Source organism: Anabrus simplex, chromosome 1, assembly GCF_040414725.1.
Source record: "Anabrus simplex isolate iqAnaSimp1 chromosome 1, ASM4041472v1, whole genome shotgun sequence".
In the NCBI taxonomy this organism is placed as follows: domain Eukaryota; kingdom Metazoa; phylum Arthropoda; class Insecta; order Orthoptera; family Tettigoniidae; genus Anabrus; species Anabrus simplex.
The window spans coordinates 1,496,861,697-1,496,881,636 of record NC_090265.1 but is presented as its reverse complement, the minus strand read 5'-3'; the positions used below and the strand labels follow the sequence as shown (position 1 = coordinate 1,496,881,636).

General features: G+C 38.5%; 1 protein-coding gene across 2 annotated transcripts in view; it reads left to right on the top strand.

Moving 5' to 3' along the window:
- Positions 1-19,940, top strand: part of vap (RAS p21 protein activator vap) — a 446,783-nt gene that overhangs the window by 248,456 nt on the left and 178,387 nt on the right. For both annotated transcript variants that reach the window (XR_010858638.2, XM_067137984.2), the window contains exon 10: positions 19,018-19,137. Coding sequence is in view for 1 of the 2 variants with exons in the window: in XM_067137984.2 (XP_066994085.1) it covers positions 19,018-19,137 (120 nt within the window). In the remaining variant the exon portion in view is untranslated. The remainder of the gene's footprint in view (positions 1-19,017; positions 19,138-19,940) is intronic.

Here is a 19,940-nt window from a genome sequence, read left to right as displayed (position 1 = left end):
AGGCACATTAACGAATTCGACTCGGGAGACTTGAAGCTCCACGAGCCTGTTATAAATCTTTCTGATACCCAACTTCGCACTTCAGATATCAACATCTTGGGAAAGGGCCCTAAATTTAATTGGCCTACTGCCTTTAAATTAAAAGATGCCATTGCCATTACTGCTGAAGCTGAAAGTGCTATACAAAAATTGCCAGTTGACAATCAAACAGAAATTAGACTCAACGTTCGTAAAAAACTCTCCAACCTAATTGAAGTCAACAAATCCACAGCTCCTTTATTCCCTAAAAAAACCTTTGATTCGTTAAAACAAAAAATCGAGAATGATCTGATAGTCACGAAAGCGGAAATGCTACAGTTATTATGAACAAAGAGATTTATTTGCATGAAACCGAAACATTCTTTTCTGAAAATTCATTTAAACTGATGAAGAAAGATCCAACTAATAATATTCAAAAGAACTTAAAATAAATATTGAAACACACATCCTTCATTCTCAGTGAATATGATTCTCAGAAACTTATAAACATGAACCCCAGTATTCCTGAAGCCAAAGCATTGCCTAAAGTCCATAAAACAGATATTTCCATAAGACCCATAGTTAACTATAGGTTACAAAACCTCCAAATTTACCCACAACTTTTTGAAAAAATACTACAAGTTTGAAAACCCCAGCTCTATTAGGAATTCTGTAAAATTTTGTAATTTGACTAAAAATTTAGTGTTATAACCACAACAAAAAATGTACTCTTTTGACATAAAAAACATGTATTCTAATATGCCGGTCAAAAAAACATTAAAGATCATCAAGGACAATTTTCAAAAACATAGTAAATTAAGCATACAGGAAATAGAAGAGTTCTTAAATATTTTAGAATTTGTAACTTCAATAACTATTTCACTTTTAATGGAAAAATTTACAAGCATGACGGTCTTCCTATGGGCAGGAATAATGGCAGAAATTTATTTAGACAATTTGGAAAACTCCAAAATTCATAATAAAATTGAAGGTATTGTCTTCTGGATGCGCAATGTTGATGATACGTTTGCCTTAATAGATCACATCATCTCTAACGGCAACATCGTTCTTGAACAGTTAAATGCGGTCGATCCATGGATCAAATTTACTTCTGAAGTTGAAGTCAATAATTCTTTAAACTTCTTAGATATCACTATTAACAACAGCTCCAACAAATTTTCTTATACTATCTTTAGGAAGCCCACCCAAACCGTAAATACCATTCGTCAAGATTCGATGCATCCGGACTCTTAAAAAAAGAGCAACCTTTTATAGCTTAATTCGTAGAGCTTTTCACGTCCCTTTATCTGACGCAAATTGTAAAAAAAGGACTTAATACCATCCATTTAATAGCGAGGAAAAACGATTTTGGCAGGCATTTCATAGATAGGATAGTCAGCAAAATTGTTAACAAATCCAGTTCAACCCTTCTCAGAGAAACAAAAAAGACAACAGATAACTACACCCATTCACTTACACTAATAATAGGATTTTCAAAATCACCAATATTCTTAAGAAACATAATGTCAATATTGCCTTTAAAACACTCAACAATAATATTTATTTTATAACCAGCACAAAATCAATTGTGAATAAATACAACAAATCAGGTGTATATAAATTAAATTGCAGCCAATGTTCCACGAGTTACATTGGGCAAACCGGAAGAAGCTTTTTAATTAGATATAAAGAACGTGTCAATGCCACCAAGCACAAAAAAATACTCCGCCATGAGCACTCGTATAACAGAGTCCAATCATTCCTTCACCTCCATAGAACAGAACTAAAAAATTCTTTATTTTCATAACAAGGGCAGTTTACTCAACGTTTTAGAAAACATTTCTATTAATATAGACCAAAAATGCAATCCTGCTTACAATTTGAATGAAATTTCAGAAACTGTGAACATAATTTTCGAGGCATTACTCAACAGTTCCTATTATGACAAACCTTTTAACAAGCTTCCGCGCAGTAGCTCGCTGCCTATTGGTTCCAGCCTTCTCCTACTCTCCCCTCATACCAGGTCCCATCACACACGGCCTCCATAGTTCGCCTCCAGTTAGCTACAAACATCCACACCACGCTGAGCTAGTCATTCTTGGGTAGGCGAGAACATAAGTAATCAGATGTGCCGCATTTTATTTTCATTCATTCTTCTTTTGTATTACAAGATACTTTAAAAACTCGCCTACTTTTAACGTTAATAATAGCCGTCATTCTCGTTCTGGGGCCCGCCACTGCACATTCTATATACGATATTATGATCAGATATTCCAAATAATTTCTCAAGAATTATCAACATCATCACGCCGATAAGAAGATCTCAATATCTTTTTACTGGAATCCTCACTCATGTTTATGACATGTTTATTAATCGTCTTTATTCTACTGGAACTAAACATTGTGCTCCTCATCATCAAGTTTTTACCAACACATCGGAATACTGTATGCCAATACAGCACCATCAAGTCAAGAAGGACTCGAATACCAATTTTATTGAATCATGTCATGTGTACAATTTTTTAATTTCACTTTTAACACTATTCAGTGTTATGCTCAGAACATTCCAGTACATTCTTCACCATTTTAACTGACACATTCGGCAGTCCAAATTATTACGTTATAAACCTCATTGTAGGTCCGTATTGAAAATTTTTACAGTTCAGCAATAATAAAGGTGTTTGAATATGTTCCACCTATTCAATACTTATAAGTCCGAATGTGTTTTTTTTGTCCTTGTCCTTTGTGCTTGATCTTAAAACTTTTCAGCTGACCATGTCTACAAGATAGATGAAACATGTTCCATTATATTTTTAAAAAATGTTGTTTAAATAATTAAATAATAAAAACTTTTAGTATTGTAAAAGTGGAACATTTGACCATACCTTTAAAGTACAAAACTGCTTATTCTACTTGTCCTGCGCAGTACAGTACTATGATATATTTATAACGCTTGTTGTTTCAAAACCCTACTGTTGCTATTCGAGGCTACAAGGCAAAAAATTACACATCTCTATTGCCTCACAGGAAGTATGTGAGATGATCGGTCTCTGATAAGCCTTCAGAAAATAGCATCAAATTCGTCAAGCGCTCGAGCGATTATGCGAAGCGCAATGATATTTGTGTCAAATAACTAGCTGTTGCACCCGTGGTTCACTACAGTATTCTCAGAAAGACTGTCCTTATAGTTTTCCCTACTGAAGTCCACATAGATCATTACAATGACGTCAGTACAAATGCCACGGTTAAAAGTAATGCTGTCATATGAAATATTCGATAGAATGAAAAACAGCACATATTCTCACTTTTAAAGAAAAGTACTACGGTGTCGATTTAACAGTTCAGAGTGCCAGAGCTAGAATGACCAGGCCACAGACAGCCGCGAACACTCGTGTGTCATTTCATTTAAGATGATGCTCTTTGTTTAAAGGGGCCTAACATTTACGTCATCGGCCCCTAATGGTACGAAATGAGACGAAATGTAATGACAAACGACAATTTAAAGGTCCAAAATTATCCACTGACCAGAATTCTAAACGTGATGATGAAGAAATGGATGGATATGAATTTAAAACAATCAGTGGATCTGACCCGCAGTCCTCCATATTCCCAAAAACTAGCATTAGACAATAGTATTACTGACCAAGAGACTGCTCCTAGAGCACAGTCCTGAATCGATGATGGTTGTAGTCTAAAGGGGTCCAAAATCCAGGTCATTGGCCCCTCATAATGGTACTTATCGCTAGTAAAGTAGAACCATGGCATTTGCCACGTTCCAGTACTAATCAAACGTAGCGTAGACTCGCGGTATTCCACACATTATGGTACTTCTTATAGGTAATGTAATGCACACATGTAACACAGACCTATGGTGTTTGCTCACATTGCGGCGCCATTTACAGGCGCCGGAAACCTAGGTTGTTCCTCACATAGGTGTACTAATCACAGGGACTCATACTACCCCGTGGTGTTCCTCGCATAGTATGTACTAATCATAGGCAAGCCAAACCCATGGTGTCGCTCGTAGAGTGGTACTGATTACAGGTACTCTAAACCTCACCCTGATTCACACACTGTCGCTACTAATCACAAACCTATTGTTTACATAACATAGTGGTACTACGCACAAGTAAAAGCGACCCATGGTGTTCCCCACGTGGTGGTACTAATTACAAGCAGTCTCATAGTTCTAATTCGATCATCCCTTGGTCGCCCATTTTAGTCTCCTCTTCTTCGCCTGCGTCCCCTACTCACAGGGGGATGTGTGTTTGGTCCGTGAGAGCTATTTTATTTCGCTCAAATGCACGGGCAAGCCGGTTAGGACCCCCGTATCACCCACATGGGAGTATCACCTCTCCCCCTGCTATGCCATCATAGTAGGTTCGTGATTATTCCATTTTAGTGTGCACACTGCTCATTCCAATCACAGCCTCAGAGTAGGGATCAAATAGCTGGAATACTATGATGATCTAGTGTGTTACATACCAGTAGTATCAGAAAATTTATGATCTAGAGGAACGGCATACTAAAGAAGAAAGGGATCTAACTCCCCAACTACTTCCCACCAATATTCAGGCAGGCTGTATTACTAGATACGCAGCTGTAATCTCGTCTATCGGAGATAAATGGCGTACACAAAGCACATCACAACAGACAGTGGTCAATGTAATGTTATTGTTGATCAATTTTATGAGCTTTCTGTGGTATAGGCCTTCACAGTTAGTTTTCTTCCGACTCTGTGATATTAGAGCATCTAATGTAAAGTGAGTCCTCCTTTCTTTCATGAAACTCTCATGTGTTATTATTCAAGCTATCGTTCCTTCATGGCTTTTTTCTCATTCTTATAATCATCTTCACAATTTAATCACCATCACCACCAATATTATTATAGTCACTAAGGTAAAAGTGATAAGACATAAATAATCAGAAATTGTACTCTATAACTTTTGTTATGTAGTACCTTTTGATATGATCAATAAAGTAGGTAATTAAAAATTAAATTTTTGGCACCTTCCCCGAAACTACCATTTTGAACAGGGTGAATAAAATTATTTATAGCGTAGACGTTAGTTCCTTATTCTCCGACTTAACATACCAATTTTCATTCAATTCTGTTCACTCATTTTCTCGTACCTCGGCGCTGATATGGACTTAGCAACAAAAATCTAAATTCATGAATATCTCTGTTATCATAGCCAGTACAGTAAAAATGTATAAGACATAAATGATAGGAAATTTAATAATATATAACTTTAATTATGTAGTAATTTTCGATAGGGCCAATAATTACAAGTTGTCCATTTCATGACCGTATCGATGTTTAATCAAGAAGTAAGCATAAATAACCACCTAATCGATACTTTATTAATGCCTCAGGCAAAATTGGATAAAATTAAAACTTACAGGACATGTTTCGACCACTTAGTGGTCCTCTTCAGCTGTATAAATAAAGAACTGAAAAGAAAAACATTATGACAATAAGCACAAATAAAAGTTCTTTGGAGACTCCTTTGATAAAAATGGAGGTCATCAGAATAGGTCATCTTGCCTCTCATTCTTGTTTGGAAAAGATGTTTATTCTGTGCTGTCTAGAGGGTCTGTCTTTGAGCGCGACCTGGTGAAGTAACGATGTGATACAGTTTGACAGTTCATGGAAAGCTCTGGAGAGAAGGGAAGTAGAGTTTTATCGTCATCTTGATAAATTGGAAAACGGTGAAGAGAATCTCAACGAAAACGAGCATAAAAATATCTTATATGAGAATATTAGCAAATACTTAGAATGGGTAGACATGAAACAGACTAGACGAACAAGAGATATAATCAAACACGACATCGCAGAAGCACAGCCCAATCTCCCTCCTCCTGCACATGTTATTTTAGATGACGATAAAACTCTACTTCCCTTCTCTCCAGAGCTTTCCATGAACTGTCAAACTGTATCACATCGTTACTTCACCAGGTCGCGCTCAAAGACAGACCCTCTAGACAGCACAGAATAAACATCTTTTCCAAACAAGAACGAGAGGCAAGATGACCTATTCTGATGACCTCCATTTTTATCAAAGGAGTCTCCAAAGAACTTTTATTTGTGCTTATTGTCATAATGTTTTTCTTTTCAGTTCTTTATTTGTACAGCTGAAGAGGACCACTAAGTGGTCGAAACATGTCCTGTAAGTTTTAATTTTATTCAATTTTGCCTGAGGCATTAATAAAGTATCGATTAGGTGGTTATTTATGCTTACTTCTTGAGGGCCAATAATAACAAATATTTGAGAATGAAATTTTAGGCCTTCCCCTGAACTACCATTTCACTCAGTGTGAATACAATTATTTATAGCTTAGATTGTAGTGAATACAATTATTTATGGCCTAGATTGTAGCGACTTATTCCCAGATTTCATATATCAATTTTCATTATCTTCAACCATTTTTCGTGATGCGTGTACGTACGTACATACAGACAGACAGACATTACGGAAAATTAAAACTTGCACTTCTCCCTGTTACTGTGGTCACGACCGGTACAGAAATATCATTTTTTTTAAATTCTGAGCAATGTACATACACTTTTATTTTATTTATATTGAGGTAAATTAAAATTAGTCAGAATTGTCTCCAAATGTCTTTGAAAATCTCTAGAAAAGTCACTAGTCATTATCATTGAAATTCTGTCAATAAATTACTAAAAAAGACTCCATATCTAGCAACTACTCTCTAGAATTGACTAGACTGATGTGAACGAAGACAAGGATAGCACGCCAGAATGAGAGATTGACAATCGATATATGCGTTGCAATATACATGTTTCAATAAGCATCGCACATTCACGCACATTTCTCATATTAATAAACACCGATATTTCGTTTGGAAGCGGCCAATGAGCGAATGACGTCCGGCCACTGGTGTAAAAAAACTGAAATGGTGGGATTTGAAGACAAATGTTTGAAGTTCACCAAACAATAAGCTAAAATCGGGAGAAATAATAATAATCGGGATGTGGGAAAAACTGTCTAAAATCGGGAGTCTCCCGCCTAAATCGGGAAAGTTGGCAGATATCAAGGAATCAAACCTTGTAAATCTCAAATATCAAATGTAGATAAGAAAATGTTGCAATAATAACATCTTGCTATATTAATAGTCATGATAGTAAGGCCTCAGCTGCCATATAGAGACACTTTTTTTTATGCCATTCAGATTGCCAGCATGTCAATTTTGACACATTTTGTTTTTCTCTACTAGATGACAGAGAAAAAGATCTATGTTGGGCTATTTGTCACTGAGTTTTTTAATTAATTGTGTCAAGTAAATATCTAATATTTTCGTCAGAGATCCTTCACATGCCAGCATCATAACAACATGGAGTGCTGAATGGACTGTTTTCCACCATTCAAAGATCCTACTACATCCGCAGCGTTTGAAGGCAGACACTCTGCTTTTGATCCACAGAGGGTGCTACATTTTGCTGTATAGACAGACATATATACACTGAGTGACAAGAAGTCATGGGAAGCCACTGAATGTTTATTTATTTATACACAAAGCACAAGATACAACTACGCTCAGCAAATTTCACTTGCACTGTCAACAGACTAATTAACAAATGTAAACTTTCACAGTAAAATATAACAAACATAACAAAATATAACAATATCAGGTAGACAGCCTGCTAATAACAACTGTCCAAATGATGCGGATTCGGAATTATTTGATTGGATTATTTGATAGGATAGTCAGCTATGTGGGAAATGACATGGAAAGAAATGTGATTGTAGCGGGAGATCTGAATTTGCCAGATGTCAATTGGGAAGGAAATGCGAACGACAGGAAGCATGACCAACAAATGGCAAATAAGTTAATGTGGGAAGGACAGCTGATTCAGAAAGTGATGGAACCAACCAGAGGGAAAAATATTTTGGATGTGGTGCTGATAAAACCAGATGAGCTCTATAGGGAAACTGAAGTAATAGATGGTATTAGTGATCATGAAGCTGTTTTTGTGGTAGTTAAAAATAAATGTGATAGAAAGGAAGGTCTTAAAAGTAGGACTGTTAGGCAGTACCATATGGCTGATAAAGCAGGTATGAGGCAGTTTCTAAAAAGTAACTATGATCAGTGGAAAATGGTAAATAAAAATGTAAACAGACTCTGGGATGGGTTTAAAGAAATTGTTGAGGAATGCGAAAACAGGTTTGTACCTTTAAGGGTGGTAAGGAATGGTAAAGACCCACCTTATTATAATAGAGAACTAAAGAGACTAAGAAGGAGGTGCAGACTGGAAAGAAATAGTTAGAAATGGCTGTGGAAGTAAGGAGAAATTGAAGGAACTTACTAGAAAATTGAATCTAGCAAAGAAGGCAGCTAAGGATAACATGATGGCAGGCATAATTGGCAGTCATACAAATTTCAGTGAAAAATGGAAGGGTATGTATAGGTATTTTAAGGCAGAAACAGGTTCCAAGAAGGACATTCCAGGAATAATTAATGAACAAGGGGAGTGTGTATGTGAGGATCTTCAAAAGGCAGAAGTATTCAGTCAGCAGTATGTAAAGATTGTTGGTTACAAGGATAATGTCGAGATAGAGGAAGAGACTAAGGCCAAAGAAGTAATCAAATTTACGTATGATAACAATGACATTTACAATAAGATACAAAAGTTGAAAACTAGAAAAGCGGCTGGAATTGATCAGATTTCTGGGGATATACTAAAGACAATGGGTTGGGATATAGTACCATATCTGAAGTACTTATTTGATTATTGTTTGGCCGAAGGAGCTATACCAGATGAATGGAGAGTTGCTATAGTAGCCCCTGTGTATAAAGGAAAGGGTGATAGACATAAAGCTGAAAATTATAGGCCAGTAAGTTTGACATGCATTGTATGTAAGCTTTGGGAAGGCATTCTTTCTGATTATATTAGACATGTTTGTGAAATTAATAACTGGTTCGATAGAAGGCAATTCGGTTTTAGGAAAGGTTATTCCACTGAAGCTCAACTTGTAGGATTCCAGCAAGATATAGCAGATATCTTGGATTCTGGAGGTCAAATGGACTGTATCGCGATTGACATGTCTAAAGCATTTGATAGGGTGGATCATGGGAGACTACTGGCAAAAATGAGTGCAATTGGACTAGACAAAAGAGTGACTGAATGGGTTGCTATATTTCTAGAAAATAGATCTCAGAGAGTTAGAGTAGGTGAAGCTTTGTCTGACCCTGTAATAGTTGAGAGGGGAATTCCTCAGGGCAGTGTTATCGGACCTTTATGTTTTCTTATATATATAAATGATATGAGTAAAGGAGTGGAATCAGAGGTAAGGCTTTTTGCGGATGATGTTATTCTCTATAGAGTGATAAATAAGTTACAAGATTGTGAGCAACTGCAACGTGACCTCGAAAATATTGTGAGATGGACAGCAGGCAATGGTATGTTGATAAAAGGGGCTAAAAGTCAGGTTGTGAGTTTCACAAATAGGAAAAGTCCTCTCAGTTTTAATTACTGCGTTGATGGGGTGAAAGTTCCTTTTGGGGATCATTGTAAGTATCTAGGTGTTAATATAAGGAAAGATCTTCACTGGGGTAATCACATAAATGGGATTGTAAATAAAGGGTACCGATCTCTGCACATGGTTATGAGGGTGTTTAGGGGTTGTAGTAAGGATGTAAAGGAGAGTGCATATAAGTCTCTGGTAAGACCCCAACTAGAGTATGGTTTCAGTGTATGGGACCCTCACCAGGATTACCTGATTCAAGAACTGGAAAAAATCCAAAGAAAAGCAGCTCGATTTGTTCTGGGTGATTTCCGACAAAAGAGTAGCGTTACAAAAATGTTGCAATGTTTGGGTTGGGAAGAATTGAGAGAAAGAAGAAGAGCTGCTCGACTAAGTGGTATGTTCCGAGCTGTCAGCGGAGAGATGGCGTGGAATGACATTAGTAGACGAATAGGTTTGAATGGCGTCTATAAAAGTAGGAAAGATCACAATATGAAGATAAAGTTGGAATTCAAGAGGACAAACTGGGGCAAATATTCATTTATAGGAAGGGGAGTTAGGGATTGGAATAACTTACCAAGGGAGATGTTCAATAAATTTTCAATTTCTTTGAAATCATTTTGGAAAAGTCTAGGAAAGCAACAGATAGGGTATCTGCCACCTGGGCGACTGCCCTAAATGCAGATCAGTATTGATTGATTGATTGAATATCCACGTTCGTAGCCAAGTCGTCGTGGGTCAAGATGACGGTATAATCCCTTCACATCAACTTATCTTTAAGAAACTGTTTACACCCCTCTCGATTATGCTTTCATTTGATGCTATGTCAAGCTCTTGTCTCCTATTAATATTGTTAAAGAGTGTTGGGAGGCGGATTAGGAAAGATCGTTGAAGTATTGAGTGCTGAGTTTGGGGAATGTCGAGAAGGTCTTTGGTTCTGGTGGAGCGGGAAGGAACATGGAGAGAGAAGAGTAAAACAAGATGTTCCGAGCGGTAATGCCCATTTAAGATCCCGTGGAGGAAACTCAGGTCAGCTACCTGTCGCCTGATGTGCAGCGGTGACACATTTATTGCCCTTAATACCTGCTGCGTAGACAGATTTCTGAGCTTGGGGTTTTTGTTCCTAACAATTGCAGCAAAGAAGGACACTGCCCTGTCTAACTGGTTAGTATTGGAGGGGAAGGCTGTTGTCCAAATCGGAGAGTAGTAGTTTAAGAGAGGTTGAATGATTGTGAGGAAGAAGTGACGAAGAGCAATGGGGTCAGAAATTTCTGTGAAGCAGTAGAGAATTTAGTATTAAAAACTTCCTTGATAGCCTTGGTTGTATATGTTTCTATGTGGGTCTTAAATTGTAATTTTGTATCGAATATTACACCTAGGTCACGCTGTTGCGTAACTATAGTGATGGGCTTCGTGAGTAGGTAATATGATGTCTGTAGAGGAGATTCACCTAGTGTTATGGTCATGTGGCTGCATTTTTGTGGATTGGGGCAAGTTTCCAAGTACGGCACCAGTTCGAGGAGGCATTAAGTGAGGACTGTAGCAGAGCTGCATCTGCTGGATTCCTGATCTCCCTAAATGTCTTGCAGTCATCAGCAAAACGTAGGGTATTCGCTGTTTCATTGAGTTTGAACAGCAGATCGTCCATAAACAAGGAAAACAGCAAGGGACCAAGAGCACTGCCTTGTGGGACACCAGAGGTGACTGGTAACCATGAGGATGAAGTGCCTGATATTGCCACTCTCTGCCAACGGCTATGTAGGAAGCCAGCAAGAAGGGTCAGAAGACTGCCATGGATATTAAATCGTTCAGAGAGTTTATGGAGCAACAGAGTATGGTCTACAGATCGAAGGCTTTCGAAATGTCTACGTAGCAGATATCCAGCTGTGATTTAGCTGCAATGGTATATGATGCAAAGCTATGCAGAGTGGCCAGGTTTGTTAGACAAGAGCCACTTGGTAGAAAACCATGCTGCTTGGTTGAGATATAGGGGAAGGTGAATGCGAGGAGACGCTGGTGTATGATTTTTTCAAAGATAAAGGATAGTGTGGGGAAAATAGAAATTGGTCGGAAAGATAAAACATTAAATTTGTTGCCTGATTTGAAAAGTGGGACAATATTTGCCTGTTTCCAGGTAATAGGAAAATAACCCGCGGCAAAACATCTCTTAAATAATTTAGAGAGAGGGATGCAAAGGATGCTGGCAGTATTTTTTAAGAAAAGAGGACCAATAGTGTCAGAACCGGCAGCTTTGTTGGTATGAAAAGTTTGAAGAAGGTTATGAACTTCACTTGGTGTGGTAGTTATGCTTGATAGGTTTCTGTTTGAAACTGTACCTACGGGAGGGAGCGGTTGGTTTTGTAAGGGAGGGGAGAAGTAGGAGAAGAAATACCTATTGAACACTTCATTGCGATCATTGCCGTCTGCTGTTGCATCGTTGTGGTTCATGCTGACAGGAATCCGCTCCGTCCTTCTCTGTACTGTTTCAGTCCGAATCCATTAATAAAACTGTCCATAATTAAAACTGTCCATAAAATATGTGTCACAGTTGTTAGCTGACAGTCAGGTAGTTGGAGAAGACCACTTTTATAGACAAGTTAAAGTTGCCCATTAAAATTACTTCACCATGAGGGAGAGCTGCAATGACTGAGTCCAGGCGCTGTTCAAGGTCCAGAATGGGTTGTTTGGTGGTCTGTAGTAACATCCCACAAGTAAGGGCGTCGAGGAGAGAGTACCTCCACCCACACTAACTCACAGTTCCGTTCAAGATCTGTCCTTCGTTTACATGGTAACGCACTGTTCACTACTGCTAGCATCACTCCACCATCTAAAGTAGCACGATCACGACGGAATATGCTGTAATTAGCGCTGAGTGGTAGCTCACTGTCACTAGCCCACGAGAGCCATGTTTCAGTAAGTCTGATCACTTCAACTTCTCTTAAGTCTGGCAGGGATAGTTCACAATCAGACGGCTTATTGTTTAGGCTTTGCACATTCTGACAATAGATTTTTATGTCTGTTTTCATTTCACAAGTGGTGGGAGCGAGGTTTAAGTGGACATCTCCAGCCAGTAGTAGGAGGCAAAGGAAGCCCCTAATCGCTGAGCGACCAGGCCTAGGCTCATTCGGCTTGGAGCTAGTAGGGAGGCGCCTATATAAGTCTAGAAAATGGCGCATCCAGTCAGAGAAAACGCCGGAATGTAGTAGTTTCTCTCTGCTAGTAGCCATGCAAAAGGAGAACTATCTTTTTCACTTGCACACACTGATTCCTTAACTTGAATAGAACCGTGCAGAGAACTGTAAAGCGCAAGAATTCTGATTATTACCACACAAACAACACAAGCTGCAGCAGCACTAAGCTTGCACGTGTCTACTCTAGCCATTAGTAACGAGTTGCTCCTCCGCGAGCCCTCAGAGGGGCAGCAATATGGCAAGGCATCAACTCTACACCATGTTGGAATCATTTTGGAGGGATCTGAATCCTCGCATCTTGCACTGCTACCCACAGTATGTATTGTGTAGTTGGTGCAGGGTTTATGGAGCATACACTAGCATCGAGAGCATCCCATAAATGCTTGATTGGATTAAGATCGGGGGATCTGGAGGACTAATCCATGGTCGTAACTTTACTGGAGTGCTCCTCCAACCGTCTGCTTGCCAACATGGTGCATATTCTCTTGAAACATGGCATCTCCATCAGGGTACTGACCCGTGTGAACACCCATCCCCACAATGCCCGCACTGGCAGCAACCAAAACTTTACAAGAATGAAAGAAAAAAGCAAGTGGAAGCCAACGTCACCTTTCAAGGAAAACACAACACAAAGAAAAATGCAGTACTTACTGCAGATAGATCGGGTGGCCACTATTCGTGGAAAGAAGAAAAAAACTGTCACTGTATGGATTTAAAATGTCAACAAGAAGGACATACACAGGGGTACTTTGAAATAAATATGTAAATTTAATTAAAATAAATCTCTGGACATCAAGAAAACAGAACATCGAGGATTAAAATTAAAATAGGAATTTAAGAAAAAAACTGAACAATCTACCCTACGGATCGATCAGACCTACATTTACCAATTGGGACCAAATATTAATAATAAGCTAAACTAACTTTCTTTAATGGAACTCAAATAAATAATAACAATCTTTGATGCCTTTGGTTTAGATTGAATCTACACAAATCATCAGTTCAGGTTATCTAATTGCTTGGAATCATATGTTAACTGATAGTTTTCTTTTCTTGTGACCGGGCGAGTTGGCCGTGCGGTCAGGGGCATGCGGCTGTAAGCTTGCATCCGGGAGATAGTGGGTTCGAATCCCACGGTCGGCAGCCCTGAAGGTGGTTTTCCGTGGTTTTCCATTTTCACACCAGGCAAATGCTGGGGCTGTACCTTAATTAAGGCCACGGCCGCTTCCTTCCAACTCCTAGGCCTTTCCTATCCCATCGTCGCCATAAGACCTATCCGTGTCGCGACGTAAAGCAACTAGCAAAAAAAAAAATCTATTCTTGTGAAATTCATTAGGCAGGTTTAAAATCTTCTTAAGGTACTAGGCGAGGAGTTATCTCAAGGATTCTCACGCCCACTTACGAATAGAGAGAAACAAAGAAAAATCCCACAAATAAATGGGACGAAAATCAGAAAAATAATATCCTGAGGATAAACAGAGAAATGGTGAAATTAACACAATCGAACTTTAATTATCTGCCGAAAAATCTGATGAAGCGAGATCAGCAATCAACATTACAACATCCCACCAGAGAAACATTAATAAATTATCAGCCAACATTAATTCATAATCACCATGGCAACAACCACAATGCACACTCACCGTAGGAAGAGTAGAGCCAATCGCAATCAGGGGCGCAACAATGCAAATTAGGGATCAAAGAAAATCTGAATAGCAATACCCCAGGGGAAGAAAGGAAACAAGAAAAGAAAACAATTGAACAGAATTGGAGAATAACCACGAAATAAAACCTTATGAATACTGCCTCGCTTAGTATCCTTCAACTACCCGAACACAGCCCCTCTAGCAAAGGCTTAAGGCATTACCAATTTTTCTAAAGGAATAATAATAATAATATTAATTTTACAATAATAATAAAATTTTGTTTAGAATTCCAATTTTGAAAAGTTCATAATCGTACAACAATATTAATCCATGGGAATTGATTTCCAAACATTAACAGTAATAATTATTATTATTATTCACAAACTCAAATTCCAAAAAATTTTCCAAGTTTAGTGTTTCAGGTAAGATTTTCCATGTAACACATATTACGCACCACAAGCACTTCGGCGAAATATTAATACATATGAAGCAGAACAATTTTTAGAACTTAAGGTCTTGAAGGTGTAGTTGAAGTCTGAAGGCATACTTACGCCGATCAGGCTAAAAGAAAATTAAATGATTTAAAATATATACTACATCAGAGATGTTCCAGAAATAGGTCCAAAGAAGAAAGGCACTTCAGAAGGGGAATAAATTCCCTAGTATCCACTCAATTAACCAGGATCCTTTTTTAAGCATGCTTCATAGCGAACAGTGAAATAGGCGTCCATTCGCTCTCCATCTTCACAGCAGACAGGCTCCTTGCTCGCTTCATTAACAAGAAGTTAGCTAGTCTCACCTGGGAAACGATGCGCCAGAGAGCTAGGCAAGGAAACTCAATCTACCTCCGGTAGAGCATGGTAGCTGACAGAGGCTTACAGTCGAAACATACCTTCAGGTAGGCGCATAAATAAATTTCAAATGAGTAGTAACACATACTCATACGTAGGAAAAGGGAGCAGTTCATGATTTTAAATCACTTTAAAGATAATATAAGTCCACATTTCCCAGCAAAATACCAGAAATTAATTTCTACGGAAATAAGTTCCAATACGATTATGTCAATAAAGGAAATTATTTTGCTAGGTCTGTCTCAGTACTCTAGGGCCGTAAAGGGATGCAGGTGATCTGAAAGAATGCCCACAGAACGTGCACCTGTCAGAGCGCTCCCTGCAGCTGGACAATGGGGCCTAATTGCGTCCATGAAACGCCGCCCAGACCAGAACTGAGCCACCTCCCGCCTGGACACAACCTAATAAGAAGTTATTATATTAATAAAACCACCTTTCCAATACACAATATGCACAATATAATAACTTCTTATTCTGAAATCCAATACGGTTTTATAATGAGATTTATAACTTGTAATGGACACAACCTTGTTGACATGCAGGATCTATAGTTTCATGGGGCATAGGCCACACTCTCACGCGCCCATCAGCTCGATACAACTGGAACCGGGATTCATCGGACCATACCATTTGCCGCCACTGTTCCATGGTCTGTTTCCGATGTTCACAGGCCTATGCACGTTGATGAGTACTGTGTCGAGATGTCGGCAAGGGACAAGAGTTTGTCATCGGCTGGTGAAGCCTATGCGGTGCAGATGCCTCCTTACAGTCCTGGTAGAAAGGGGTTCCTGACTCTCAACATTCAACTGGGCAGTGATCTGACTCACAGTAGTCCGTCAAACGCCCAGTATGGTTCTGCGGAGGTGACGTGATGTCCTATCGTTAAACACCTGCTGTATATCCGTGCGGCGGTTTACACGGGTGGTAACATTCTCTCTGCGATAGTGAAGATCCATCCTCAATACCGTTGACCTCGTATGGAAATTCTAAGTTCCCATTGAGGGAATTAGATATTTTTCCACCAATAGAGCATATCAAAAATCAGATAAAAAATTAGATGTATGGCTTTTCAGGCGTTTGCTCTATTAACCAGCGTTTCGTCTTAGGTCTGTCACTAGACTCATCAGAGTGGGATGTGTCAGACCCACTGTTGACTGTTGACCTCGGAAAGCCGAATTCGCATGTAATCTCCGCAGTGCCATGACTCATGCACTGTGCACTGATGATCATCTCACATTCAAAGTCTGTTAACTCACAGGGTATTACCAACTTAACGACTGGCGTCTTTGACAGACTGCTCAGCTACGCCACTGCTAGCCGCAACACAGCACATTTTCTAATGGGACACCCCTTCCCGTGACTTTTGGCCGCTGAGTGTGTATATGTAATAGCCTTTCTGTCTGTACTTTTAGAATGCCGGATGCTTGGTTTTTACACTGGGTAGGACAAATAATGACCTATTTTGGGTTCATGTAATTCTTGTTTGTTACAGCATTACAGGAAAGCAGGTGTGTACTTTCATTAAATTTGTATTCAGGTTTAGGGCAAGTGCACATATGATCTTAGCTTCATGCCATTCGAAAAATAATCAGCAGAAGGGGGGGAGGCTTCAGAGGAAACGTAAAACACAAAACTCAGTCTCTCTCTCTTACTGTTGGTTTTACAGGAAAATTACTAGTAATGAAAGTTAGTTAGAATATAATTTGCAAACTTTTTGATTTTTATACCTTTTTCTGATACAGTGAAAAATGGAAATACTGTACCTGCTGTGGTCGTGTGAAGGTTTTGGCCCAAAGCCGATGTATAACTCCGTATTGAGTTGCTATGGAGATCATCCTGGCAACGTTTCAAAGGCTTTGTACACCTATCTCTACTTTTTCAATATCAACCTGATATCGTACTTGGTTTATATACAGAAATTTGGCTATCTATTAAAAATGAGGGAAATGTAAGTGGTAGTAGTGTGAAAGTTTAAATCCAAGAGCCGATAAATATCTTTAGTGAGTTGCTATGGAGAACATCCTGACAATGTTTCAAAGGCTTTGTACACCAGTCTCTGATTTTTTTCTTTCCTTTTTATAATAACCCAATTCTGTACATGGTTTATACGCAGGAATTTTGCAGTCCGTGTGGAAGTGAGGAAGGGCAGAGTGGAAGACCTAAATACAGAGACCAAATGTGCTGTAGGAAATGTTTACTCTCTCATTTATCTTCTGCACATTAACGGTTGTTGTGACATGATAGCAAGCCAGAAGAGGATGGAGGAGTGGTAGTTGACAAAGGTGCCTTCCTGTCAATCCATCTTCCAGCCTGAATCACTCTGACCAAGGTGTTCAAGGAATACAGTTGTATCATTTGTTCTGTCACCATTTAGCTGTATAAACCTGCTGAAGATATAATTTTAGAGTTAGCAGGCTATTGTATTCACCCAGAGTATTTGCTGGTCCTGCCAGTAGAAACTAATCCTTGAAACGTGAAGACATTAAACCATACTGAGGAGGGTGTCCTTGCAGTTAGCGTCACGTAGCTGTGAGCTTGTTTTCAGTAGATGGTGGATTCTAATCCACAGCCGGCAGCCCTAAAGGTGGTTTTCTGTGTTTTCCCATTTTCACACCAGGCAAAGACCACAGCTACTACCCAGAAATTGTGCACATAAATTATAAATTTTGAGATCACTCATTATTCTAATTTTATTTAAAACCAAACTTGGAAGGTAACATAATCGCCATGTTGGATTTAAATTACAAGTTTTGTTTGAATTCTAAAATTACTTGAAGTCCTGTTCTTTCCAGTGTGTCTGAAGACATTAAAGTTGATGATCATGCATTTGAGTAGTTTTTCTTAAAGAAAAACAACTGGGTAGGAAGGTATTTCATATCTTTGTCAATTTTGAATTCTACTTTAATTGTTAGTCCACCCACCTTTTTTTTTTTTTTTTCCTTAATTTATATGAAATTTGGTCCTTAAGTGTGATGGTGAATTATTGTAGTGGTATTGCTCTATCCTCTATCCTTTTTTCTTTTTTTTTTCCTTGATCCACCCTTTGTTATGGTCCTAGACCCTTGGTTTTGCCCAGATTCCATCGCCTCCCAGTCCGTGTCTTGTGTTTGAATCGAGGCCTACTCTAAGTAGTTGGTGTGATTTCGTGCTGGGTTGACCTCTAGTCTCCCGTGTGGTTTGCTGACAATCGAAGACACGAGTTACAGTGTTGTGCCATCAGTTGTTGATTGTCTTGGTGTTCGATTGTTAGTACGCCACAGAGAAATCCTCCGATATGTTAGTGCAACATCACACCTCTGGTTAGAAAAAACATTAAACCTCTTTTCAGAATCCCAATATATTTAAGCATGCTTTCAAGAACTCTACCCGTTCAGTGTTTTTTATTTTTTATTTAAAGCATAGCATTATCAAGATTTCCAAGTACATTAACATATCACTCTAAGAGTGGAAGAAGGAAATCCGTGGGGAGTTGCCATTTCAGTGTTATTTCGGGAAAGATTTGCGATATCTGAAGTTGTTTCTTCTTCAGGTATAATTCTCTTACCATATGTTTCCTTTTCAGGTAGTTAAATTACGAGTAGTTTTCACAGACTGAAGAACCTAACGGTTATAAAATGAACTCAGGAAAGTAGTTTTGACTCGCGGGCTTTCAGAAAACTAAGCATAACATTAGAGAAATACTTTAATATAATTTCAGGCTTTATAAATGTTATGTAAAAGGGGTAACATAGCAGTAGTATTAATTTTTAAATGATTTTGTGTAGAAAACTCTGGTTCTGATTACGTTCCTGTCTTACACTGTGTTTTTTCTTTTCTCTTTTAGATTACCTTATAAGTTAGTGCCAAACCCCTTTTGTATTATCTCGCTGAACCAAGTTAAAGTAGCCCGTACGAAGGTGAAAACAGGACCTGACCCAGTATGGGATGAAGAATTTATATTAGAGTAAGTAACAAGTTTATTTGAATCCTGAATAAATAAAATAATTGTAAGCACATGTCTGAAGTATAGAAGAAGAGAGTATTAATTATGTGAAATACTTCAGCAATTTAAGTAGATAAAGATAATGAAACAGGTGTTGTTGTTTGAGTCATCATTCCATAGATTGGTTTGATGCTCCATGCCACCCTATTCTGTGCTTTTTCATTTGTACATAACTGGTGCATCCTACATCTGCTCTGATCTGCTTGTCATATTCATACCTTGTTCTACCCCTACCATTCTTATCCCGTACACTTCCCTCAAAAACCAACTGAACAAGTCCTGTGTGTTTTAAAATGTGTCCTGTCATTCTATCTCTTCTTGTCAAATTAAGCCACAACAATCTCCTCTTGCCAGTTCAATTCAGTATCTCTTCATTCTTGATTCAATCTATCCATCTCACCTTCAGCATTCTTCTGTAACACCACATTTCAAAAGCTTCTGTTCTCTTTCTTTCTGAGCTAGTTATCGTCCAAGTTTCACTTCCATACAATGCCACAATTCAGACAAAAGTCTTCAAAAACATCTTTCTAATTCCTGTATCAATTTTTAAAGTGAGCAAATTTCTTTTATTAAGAAAGGCCATCCTTGCTTGTGCTAGCCTGCATTTTATGTCCTGCTTACTTCTGCCATCGTAGTTATTTTACTGCCCAAGTAACAATATTCAACTACTTCCTTTAAGACTTCATTTCCTAATCTAATATTATCTGCATCGCCTGAATTCATAAGACTGCACTCCATTCCCTTTTAAACTTATATATTTTCAT